Genomic DNA, 12,199 nt, shown 5'->3' on the forward strand with positions numbered 1-12,199 from the left:
ATTGTGTGATACGTTCACGAAAGAAAGACTTGGAAGAAAGCAAACAAAAATGCACAAAACGTAGAAAATTCGTTCTTTATCTCTGAAATTCGTTTGGTAATCTTTCCAACCCCACAGTACCGCACCGGTGCCCCAAGTGCAGTCAGATACCACCTTTTATACCAGCACCCACTGGGTCACTAATTGTGGAACTAATCCCAAAAGCTGCCAAGAACAGTCTGAATCATTGCTGCTAATCCAGCTGGTCAGTAGAGCGAGTCTACATTAGCATGTTGGGGCAGACTGTGCCGTAAATTATCCACACTTCCTCACTGTATCAGGGGGAACATCTGTACGGGAAGAGATTCATTCTCGTGATTCCTATCGGTACATGGGTGTTTACAGCCTAAGGAGCTGTTCAAGACTATATATTATGGTAGATAAGATAAAACTAAGGAAGAAAAATGCGTGCAGAAGCAGAGAAGAGTTGCCCAAAGAGGACACAATCTATAAAATACCCTCCCCAGACGACCTAAAGTTCAACACTCTGGCATGGTGACAAAGTAGTATTGGAGGCACTGTGACAGTAGGCGTTATTCAGAAAAAATATATATTGAATTCTACAACAGAGACATTTCCAGTGTTACAATCTACGTGAAAAAAAGTTCTAGGTGTATGCCTCTTGTATTTTTGTATCCAGATATTCTATCAATCATAACTTAAGAGCCTCTGGATGGATCGTGTTGACATGTAGTAGTAGGTGTTCGAAAGGTCGAATCTGCCCCCCCCCCCCTCTCGCGACTTTCCTTGGTACTGTATCAGAATTTCAGGGCTTTGTATCATTTGCCCTGGCTATGGATTTGTTCTATCTTGCATACGTGCGCTCCTTTTTGCTGTTCCCTAAAATGCCATGATATCAATTAATCTACTCTGACATTTTTTTTCGTTCATGATAACCCATTTTAACTATTTAGTTTGAGTTGCTAGCCAGAATAACTTTAGAACCTCTGGATGGATTATGCTGATTAGTAGTAGTCTAGACGAAGGTCAAGGTCGGTTCGTTCAGACGGCTTTCCTTGGTACTGCAGCAGAACTACCGGGCTTTGTATCTTTTGACCTGGACATACTATGGTCTTCCTGTACGAGGGGCGTTCAATAAGTAATAACCCTGACCCACTTCCAGTTGTCTGATCTAAATGAAATTTTGCATGTGTAATGATTCATATCTCTAAAGTTTATGTTGCAAAAGACAGCTCTGAACTAATTGTGGTTTCTGATTTACTGGTGTTTGAACTGAGTTAGGTGTGACGAAATGGACCAGGTGTGAAATGGAGCCAGTTGAGTGTCGCGCAGTGATCCGGTTTTTGTATTTGAAAGGACGCACACCAAATGAGACTTTTGATGAAATGAAATAAACTTATGGTGATGATGCCCCATCATATGACCTTGTAAAACGCTGGCATCCTGAATTCAAACATGGCCGGAAGTCTGTGGAAACAGCTCCCAGACCTGGTCGTTCCTCTTCTGTCATTGATGAGGCATCTGTTTGAGGACCAACCCGGGGCCTACAAAAACGGTGTCCAGAGCTGCATCAAACAATGGGAGAAATGCATAACTCTGGGTGGTTCCTATGAAGAGAAAGACTAATAACTGTGCTAAGTTTCAGTAATCTCCTGCTATGGGAAATGAGTCAGAGTTATTACTTATTGAACGCCCCTCGTATCTTGTAGAGATGAACTACTTTTTATGATATGCTGTCATGATGAATCAAGCTACTCAGACATTCCTTTTGGTACCGCTCATGATATTCCATTGTAATTATGTACTTTCAAGATCCAAATATACTTTCAAGATCCTAGCTATTTCTAAGAAGCTGTTATATCCAAGACACACCCTCTACCATACCGGTACACGCCCTAGCTCCACACACCTGTTGGACAATAACCTTGCGTGCCAGAAAATACGAGCTAAAGCACCCAGTGGTCGTAAATTTAGATCACCTTGGTGACTCTTATATCCCAGGCGGCCTTTACCTTTATGTAGTTTATAAAGGTATTCTCTATACCTATAATTGCAGGGATTCTAGCCTGGTAACATGTTTCTATACTCATACAAAAAATAACTGTAAAATATCATAAACCTATATATAAGGTACAACGAATGGCTATCTTTTTTTCTATTTGTGTACTTTGAATTATTCTTGGACTGTTATTCGTCGTTTCACGTGGACGCCTTTGTAGAGCTTAATGCTTCATTCTAGGTGACGTCTTTCTGTTCAAGTTTTTACAGGATACAGAAAAAAAAATACTGCAATTTCTTTGCCGTGTTGTTGGTCTAGCTCTCTGCATGCGTGACTGTAAAGAATATTATCAATGGTCCGCATTTTACTCTTCTCATTAAAAATGCATGCCATAATGCTGATATTATCCACGTTGTGAAGACCTGTTCTACAAAGCCTCACTAATAAGTCATCACATGTTGTACGGGGATTAAGTCTCCTGTAGTCTGCGGGTTCGATAAGCCAGGAGGACCGGGGTCTGCCTACTTGTGGGAAGGGACCTCATTTCCGGATTTTTATTTCTATTTGCTTTTGGACAGACGAGGTCAATGTGACACTGCACTCAAGTTTTGTAACTTATATTAACAGTTCCACATACCCGGTACAGACAGAAGGTAAATGTAGTTTTTTACTCCTCCCCCGACCAAAGGGCAGGTACCCATTTTTACACCTGGGTGAAGTGAGGAAGATCATGTAAAGTGCCTTTCCCAAGGGCACAACGGCGCACGGCGAGTATCGAACTCAGGGCCTTGTGAATCAAGTGCAGTTTGCCTTTTAAATATTTTTTCCTGGGCAAATTTTGATCATAAAGGTCGAGGTTTCTGCTAGAGGGACTGAAGCATGTAAACTTTTTAAATCTTGCCAAAAAATTGACGTTTGGCATGCTTCAACCTGTAATTGACCTCCATATTTTTGCAGAGAGATTGGACTAAAGGGGTTAGAAGGGGTAAAATCCGGGTATGATGACAAACTTCTGGCTGTAGCTCGTTAAAATGCCGGAGTTGAACTCAGGCTTTTTTTAACCAAAACAACACTGACAAATCCAGCTTTGCAGTAGGGGTAAACACTTGAGGTTTGAAATGTATGTAAATGTGTTTAAGTTATTGCTCTGCATGGCTTTACCATGTATTGAATACGAAATTCTTTTTACCACTCCCTCCCCTAGTCACCACCCCGGTTTGACCCCGGCAAAATGGACAGCCACAGGGTTGATTCTATCGTCTGTAGAAATACATTAGATGTTTATGAAGACCGGTAGTGAATGGGACAACAGATGGGGACTATCTATACATAACAGCGCTTGACGTAACGATGTTTGTCTGGTGATCGTTTGCGCCCTTCCTGGCTTATCGTCATATAAAAACCTTTTTATTATGGTTTGAAGATGAATACCACAAATATCACAGACAAGTTATTTCACGTAATAAGAAGAAACGACAAGGCCTGTGGGCTGTGGATAAATAGCTGCACAGGGGATGTGTGACAAAGGAAAATTTCTAATATATATGCAGAATGGCACACACACACGCCCGCGCGCACACACACACAAACGCACACATACACACGCGCGCGCACACACAAACACACACACACACACACACTCGCACACACACATATACGCACACACACACGCATACCTACACACAAACACATGCACACATACAAACACAGATTCACGCAAATACATACACGTATGTACACACATACATACACACACAATCAAATACACGTACATAAACACACAGATACACACGGTGGGTTAGAGCACACAGGCACTGGTCACACAAGGATGTACAGGTTCACATGCATATGCATAGAGAGACAGATAGACAAAGACAGGAGCATAGGGGCACATATATAGCACATAGACAGAGACACTGCCAACCGACCCTAAAACAATATTCACGTAATAACAGTACACGATTGCCTACGACATACTCTCGAAGCCTATAACCTATCGTCAACTATAGTAACTTCTTAGGTCGTTTCCAATATCTTTTCGCAGTTCACACATTCGGCTAATGCATCGGTGCCACAGTACGTGGTTGTCATGGCAAGAATATGCTGAGACTATCTACTGATAACTACGCCGAGACAGAGTTTGTAAAACAAGCCATATCTGTCGCCATCTCCCATAGAAATCCCTAATTGGGACCTCTATGAATTATTTCCATAGAAATATCTGTGGAGATAGCACACCGATGACGTCATTGCATGTATATACACTCTTTCATGCGAGTAATACTTTATACTATGGGCTTAGTTATTCCTAACAATGGCTTGCTCAAATATCCATTGTGTAAGTAAGGTAAAAACACAGGTGTAGAGACTAAAAATGATCCGCTTTGATAATGGCAGTTGTGTACACGCGTAGATACATTCACTCCCTTCTTGTGACGTACTGTGTCTATGTTGCTGAGGCATTGTTAACGTCTCTCATTGTTGCTGTAATCTCCAATAATCCAAAGGAATTCCAGGGCCACTCTTTGTCGCTCACGGCAGTGCCTTTTGTTTGACGTAGAAAAGAAACATAAGTTTAAGCATGCAAAGTTGTTAGGACCAGTGGATAGATCCATGTATTTCTTCATGTAGCTCTTTATATTTGGTTTCTTGTAAGATCGTACTTATCTAAGTTCAGAATGTTTCTGATGTGAATAATAGTACTATATATAGGCTTGATGTACATGTAGGATAGATAATGATACCTTTGCACAGAATTAGAAGTATTCTTCCTTTGAATGTACCAATGTAAACAAAACCAAGTCGTCATCTCAAGGGATAACTAGAGTAAACCGATTATATTCCAGTCCATTTGTGCCTTACGTTCACGGATATCCCATGTATTTTAGGAATTAACTTGTCACTGTTAGTGTAAGTGTGCGTGGAAGGGGGTGGCACATGACAACACACTGTCGGATTGTGACCGTACGGACGTGAAACTACTAGTAGTACCATCCTATTTCTACCGGGTTTTCTTACACTCGATTTAGGGCAGCGAGTGCCACGGTAAAAATAGGATGGTAGCATGGCGACGAGGCTATAGACCAGAAGCACGTTTGAAACAGATTTGCAGACAGAAAGTATAACTTTCTTTATCTCCAAATCATTTACTAGCTGTGAAATACGATCTAAAATGTATCAAATGTTTGGTAAGGACATGAAAAACAACAATGAGACTACAAACTGCTGGGATCTTCCTTCTCATCAGAAAAAAAAACTTACAACTTGTAAACTTTCATGACTTGTTTGACTCATCCTGCAACACTCTGACAAACGGGAATCAGGTATCACTTGAAATGTCAGGGGTCATTGCTCATATGTCAAAGGTCAAGGCATAGGTGGCACCTGATTACCGTACTTTGTCACGGAATCGCCCAGCAATTCAGATCACTATAAATACGTGAAGCTGTAAATCTGGCGCCCCAAGGGCGTCATTATCCAGTTTATACTCGACAAGTAAGCATTAGAAGTGATGATTAATCTGGCTTGTTACACTACTGAGATTTCGTTTCATGTTATAATTGTAGCGATCAATTTCAAGTTTGTGGATGTCTCGTCTAGGTAGGGTTGTCAATCATGACATAATGGCAGTTACGGGTGTACCACGTGACTATCATGTGACTGTGCACGTTATTAATAACTGCAATCTGCAACAATCCTGTTTGGATGTCTAAAACGTCTGACCGTTTCCAATACCATATCCAGCTGCATGAGTAGATGCTTTTTGGCGTATGTTATACCTGGATGTCTAACCTACATCGACGAATCCTGTTAAAGTTGCTTCGGCAAAGAAGTCAGCTTTTTACAATATTTTCTATGATATTCATGCGTTTTCCCCCAACTATAGATGGTAAACTGTATCTGTGTCTGTATCTGTATCTATATATACAGCCGGTATAACCGCTCTTCGGTGTAACACACCAAACTTTGCTACTCATTAACTTGGTTTTCTGGATTCAAGCGTCTCAAACTATTTTGCTCACATCTTGTTTACCTATGAAAAACTCCAAACACGAGCCAGCAAAGTCATCATCGTCTGTTTGTGGAATGTTGGAAAGGTCACATGCCCATGGCGCTTTAACAAGTATCAAGTCTTCACAGAGTACAGTGTTGTATGTAGTCAAGTGTGTACATGGTTCTCCATCATATAGATATACTTGAGTGTTTCTAAGCTCAAAATAGGATGAAGTACATGCTTTAACTCTTCGATCTTCTACACAAAAAGCAGCCCATAAACTGACTGGCAGGGCCCTTCTGAAATTGTGACGCGACCTTTGCAAGGTCAATGGTTTACTGAGGGGGCTGTGGAAAAAAATTCCCTCGGGAGCATGATGGCCTTGGTGCCGATAAGTTGGTCTCTATAGGCGCGGTCGACAGTATGGATTCAACGTTAAATTTATCATAGAAACCTACAAAAATTTTCAATGCATATGTTAGCAATGTTCTCTAAGAAGTAGGCTGCGTATCTTGGCAAAATTTAGTTTCTTTTTCTACCACAAAAACAGTTCTTTGTTTATATATTGGTTCCACGTCACAGGTTATTTATGTTTTAAGGCTAAAGGTCCATACTTGGGTGTTGAGATTGATTCCATGCCCGAGGGAACATTTCAGCGGCATCATCTCGTAACAAACAACCTAACGATGCAATCCATGTCAGACCGGACGGAATCAATGCACTAGTAATCAATTCCCGACCGGACAATGTAAGCAACCAATGTCCGACCGTACAGAATACTTCACTGAACCAGGATAAGGACAAGATATTGGTCATTCGCAACGGGTGTCATCAGTAACATGTAACGTCACGAATTCTAAAAATATGAACCTCGCTTATATCTTGTGTACTCAAAGGTAAAAGAAAATGCACTCACATATCTTGGAATGAACCATTGTTACAAATAGGTGCTGTCAATGTTGTATTTACTACAATTTTCGTATATACTGACATGTATTTTTCATATGTTCCTATTAATAACGTACGTTATATGCCTCATATACTAATTTTGCTACAACTAAACGTACGTTACGACGTTGACGAATCAGCTTTTCAATGCACATGCGTCTTACTCCGTGACAAGCTTACGATCAGAACTATGCAAAGATGTCCTTGCCCATTCTTGACCTCTTCCTTTCTAACGCCATTGCATACCCAACTAACATCCTTTCATTGCTTTCTAATCCATCTAACAGCACTAATCATGCCCCCATGCTTATGTAGTACGCTGCTATTATGTTCATGCAAACGGACTCTTTGTCAGCTTTTGTGTAAAGGCATTTTTTCGGGAGCAGCCAGTGGCGCACCTAGCGGAATGAGATAAAAATGCAGGTAGGTTGTGACAACAATAAAGTCTCTTTATTGCATGCATACCTTTTGCTTGGTGTTCCTCTTTGGTTGATCTTCCGCTGGATTTTTAGAAAATGAATAAAATGCATCAGTGGATATCATTATACTAGTCTACGCAGTTTTACAAAAAAATGTATTTACAGTATGTTTTGTCAACAAGGCACTCCTACGTCTAGTTATAACGTACGTACAGCAAAGCACTTTTCTAGCCTGATGCATCGCACTTTCCTTCTATCCTTTCACACGGGCCGCTTGTGGCTAAACTAACACAACATTAACAACTAGCTAACTCCGTGATTAGGCTTGTGGAGGTCAAAAGTAGTAGAGCAACTTTTCAAGGACAACCGGGCATGTAATGTCAACATCTGCACGGCCAACCGCCATTTTGAAATGCCAAATATGTCGTCAACGATTCGGGCAAATATTCCAATGAATGAGATTCCATGTTCACCTTGTAACACTCAATAGCACTTTAAAAAATGCTGTGGTTTCTGTACTTTATCATTATTATAATTATAATTGATTAACTTGCTAACCTACTGGTATTTTTCTATCTTCCAGGATCCTCATGAGGTAGGGGTCATGGCTGCTCGGCCATTGACCTCTTGGTGTCAACCATGACGACAGCGATGACGTCGTGAAATAAAGCACTACGTCACAGTCACGCCAGGACAGCAAGAATGAGATTGAAGACCTGAATTGTTCGTAGGACAGTTCACAAGACACTTTCACGCGTGTTCCTAAATGTAAAGTTCACGCTACCATTCAAGGTCAACGAATAGAGAGAAAGAGAGAGGGATTTGACAACAGAATGGCGGCTTTGGAACACGTTTTAATATTAGCCCTTTCCTTCGTTACTTTGACGAATGCGGAAAGTCCTTGCACGCGATCGCGAGTTTTGCACCACCTGATGAATTGTGAAGATGAAAACCTGACAACTGTACCAACAGGCCTACCAATGGACATGGAAACCCTGGACCTCAGACGCAACCACATCAAGACTCTCTTGTCGAACAACTTTGTAAATTACTCCAAGTTATCAAACATCTATCTGTCTGGAAACAAAGTGGCAGAAATACACCAAGACGCCTTCAATGGGCTTACGAAACTGGAAACCCTACAGCTTTCTGACAATTTTTTACGAACGTTTCCATGTCGCGCGTTGGAAGAGCTAACAGCTCTACGTACTCTAAAGCTTGACAACAACACAATTGACTTGATTCCTACAAACTGTACTTTACCAGCGCTTACGTTTATAGACCTATCAAACAACAATCTCCAAACTCTACCAGAATCCTTTTGCTCGTTTGGCGAAACAACGAAATTGAGTTTTGACGGAAACCCATGGCGATGTGACGACTCGCTCCTCCCCCTTCTGCCATGTGAGCAGGTCAGCAGCAGAATAAAGTGTACCGTGCCGTTCAACATCTCCGGTGCCATCTTGAGCACTCTCTCTCCCAACCAGCTTGTACATCATGCAGACATCAATGTTACCATCACGGGAAGGTCAACCGTTCTCATCGGCGAGTCGGTGAACTTGTGGTGTAACGTCGAAGGTACACTTCAGGGCACATTACCCTGGGGAAAGATACAAGACGCTGATGAGAAAAGTTTCTATCGAGAGGGACATAGCCTTGTACTAAGAGATGTCTCTAAGGCAGATGCAGGGGTATACATCTGCGAAGTCTCCGTTGGCAACACTAAGGCTTGGGGAAACGTAAGACTAAAAGTGCTCGCTGTTGAAACATCCTTCACAACCTTACAACCAACAACGGTCAAACCCTCCGAGGTGACAGGGACAGTGGCAACAACAAAAGTCCCTATAGCTAAGACATTAACAGGCAAGACAGCAATTCTGATCACTTCAATACCAGAAGTTAACATGACTGTTCAAAGTCGTGTTGCGGAGGGACAAGACCTAGGTTGGCAGCTGATAGTCATAATCTTCGCAGCGGTCTTCATAGCGTTGATCGTTGCATGTCTGGCACTGATGGCATGGAGGAAGCTGCGATGGGGAAACAATCTGCAACAGTACGAGGGCCCCATCCCTATCGTCGTGGTGGACTCTCCAACTCCGCGTGATAACTCTGACGGCTTCTTCATGGAGGAAGAACAACTTTACGAAGGAGAACAATACGGGTCCAGGCAATCTGTAGCCAGCTATGAGTCTTACGGTAATAAACACAATAATAACGGCGATGATGAGCTTAGCGATGAAGTTGACAACCCTGGGTCGCGAGGACGCTTGGGCGTTACAAGGAGTATTCAAGACGAAAGATACCCTAAAACGCAGCTTGAAGATGAACAAGAACAGTTGATAGATCGAAGTCAATCGAAGGAAAGAAGGAGTGTAGAAAGTTTGCGGAGCGGTGCCTCGAGTAGAACGTCTAGAAACTCAAGACGGAGAAATACTCGTCGGAGAGGGGAGCATGATAGTAGAGAGCGGGTACGAAAACGTCCAAGAGACAACGCGGACAACGTCTCAGCGAGTACGCAGAGCTCACGACTCTCCACAGCTACTCGATCTAGTCGGGGTTCGAGACGTTCCAGACGGAGACAAAAGCCGTCGTCTCTGGTTCCTGATGTCCTCGTCACAGAAAATGAAGACAATGAAGGAGAAGATGGCGTTGACGGAAAGGCGGGTACGAAGAAGACGATCGCGTCCGAAAGAGACCTTTGGAGCAGATGGAATCCACAGAGACAGTCAACGTCTAGAAGGGACGTGAAGAGTAGAGCCGGGGGGAGGGCCATCGCAACCGGAAGGGGCGCGGAAACATTTGATTTGAGGAACGCTACGCCACCGGAACAGGCTATGAACGATTCATTTGAGCTTCAAGACTTTTCAAAAACCCGTCCATCAAAGAAACAAACCTCACAGCGCTCCCTATCGGACGGAAAGAGAAGTACAAGACGTCCAAAGCGTGGTCGCGAAGACGATGACAGTGGAAAAGGATCATCTAAAGAAATCTGACAACTGTTTAGCTGTAATATTAGGGCAGGGTTAGCCCAGTATTAACCCTTATCTTAGATTTGGTGTCAATCTCCTACGCTCATAAAATTATAACTGATAGTATAAAACATGCTATAAAGGATATGCAGGGTTTATTTATTAAACAACTTCGTAGATAATATATAATTCTTAATTCGAACATCTTTTTTGTAAAGTGCATTTCAAGAATATTTTTTGTTACATGGATTATGTTTATCCTAATCTCCAAGCAAATCTGTTGGTGGCAAGGAAGCGTCTAAAATACCAACCAGTATGTATCAATACTCAAGGCTTTCAAATGAAAGTATCCAACAGGCCTGTCGGACACTGGTTTTCCCTTTGGACATCTACTTGGAGATAAGTCTTGTACAACCAAATCAAGAAATTAAATTATTTTATTGTGTATTAATCATAAACGTCAAGTACAAATGTGTAAATTTTCAAGTTTATGTGTGGATTTGATTAGACCAGTTGTCTTTCCTCATTCAGGCAGGGAAATTCATGGTCTGTAGAGCATGTGTATAGTGACGATGGCAATACTTTAAGAGTTACAATTACATTGTATAGAAAATAAATCTGTACATTTGTTATATATTGTCACTGTGTTTCTTGTATTATATAATCTGGACTTCTTTCCCAATTTGAGAATGTAATAAAAACTGGAGTCACAAGGAGAATAACTAAAATATACTTGAATTCGAATGATTTCATTCATTCGAATAAATAATAATGAATAAAGTTTAATTGCTTCACATATATCACACTTCATCCACATGTCTATATCATCTTTTTACAATAATTGTGTCTTTATAACATTTAGTTTTCTACCTTTGTTTTCTTGACGTTTTCTCACTGTTTGTCTACGTTTACAATCACAGCACTTCCCACTTACTTAATCAAACCGAATTGGTGGCATTTAGTTTCTATTAGACGAACTTTGTAGGCTCTATATGAAAAAAAAATTGTGTAATTATTACTCCCAGTCAAATAGCATTGTCTGAACAAGGACTATTTTACTTGGGTCAAGATAAAGTTCAAGAGATGTGAACTTCAAATCTGACTACAATGATACTCGGTGTGAAAGTTATGTTGATGAGCTGACTTGTACGTAGAAATTTTTACCACCACAATTTCGTTCGAATATGCTAGAGATTGCAAACTTGATCTCAATGGCCTTTATATATCTAACACATTTTCTATTTTACACACAGCGACTTAGTGTCTGACTGGGAGGTGGACCATCAGCACAACTGGAACGTGAGCACAAGACCACTGACAGGACGTGACGCAACATCCGGGATACGTGTGAAGTAGACTGCACCGCAGGACGCTTAGGTGATCCTTCGTGTGCAACCCTCCGACTCCGGGTGTCGCATGTGACTCTTGCTGTCCTATTTTACCGTGTCAACCTAAAAATCCTCTGAACTCGCGTCTTGTTTTCTCCAAAATTCTTCGTATCCCATTCGAGCTATTCTTCTGGACCTAAAAAGGTTACATCTCATATTGTACCCCTACGAATTCTATTAGATAAAACGACAAAGTGAATTCTATAGCTCGAAGATGGCGTCCACGTTGGAACTGCTTCTCTTGACGTTGATACTGATGCTAGCAAAAACTGAACATGTTCACGGAGCTCGCGCATGTAACGAGGACAGTCAAAACATGAGGTGTGCGTGTAGCAGTGATTTAGTAGGCGGAGTAACAGTCGACTGTAACGGTGAAAACCTCGAAGAGGTACCCGATGGAATACCTCCAAAAACTAAGATGCTGGAACTTGACCACAACCGAATAAGTGTTCTACCGACCAGCAGATTCTCGCGTTTTCCGG

The 12,199-nt window shown here is 41.6% G+C and overlaps 1 protein-coding gene across 1 annotated transcript; it reads left to right on the forward strand.

Annotated features, from left to right (window-relative positions):
- Positions 1-8,179: 8,179 nt before the first annotated feature.
- LOC118406954 lies at positions 8,180-11,103 on the forward strand (the record flags this gene model as incomplete). Its single annotated transcript, XM_035807353.1, is given in 1 exon segment — positions 8,180-11,103. A coding segment is annotated over 1 exon segment (2,160 nt). The 3' UTR covers positions 10,354-11,103.
- Positions 11,104-12,199: the final 1,096 nt, after the last annotated feature.

Source organism: Branchiostoma floridae, chromosome 19 (assembly GCF_000003815.2).
Source record: "Branchiostoma floridae strain S238N-H82 chromosome 19, Bfl_VNyyK, whole genome shotgun sequence".
NCBI lineage: Eukaryota > Metazoa > Chordata > Leptocardii > Amphioxiformes > Branchiostomatidae > Branchiostoma > Branchiostoma floridae.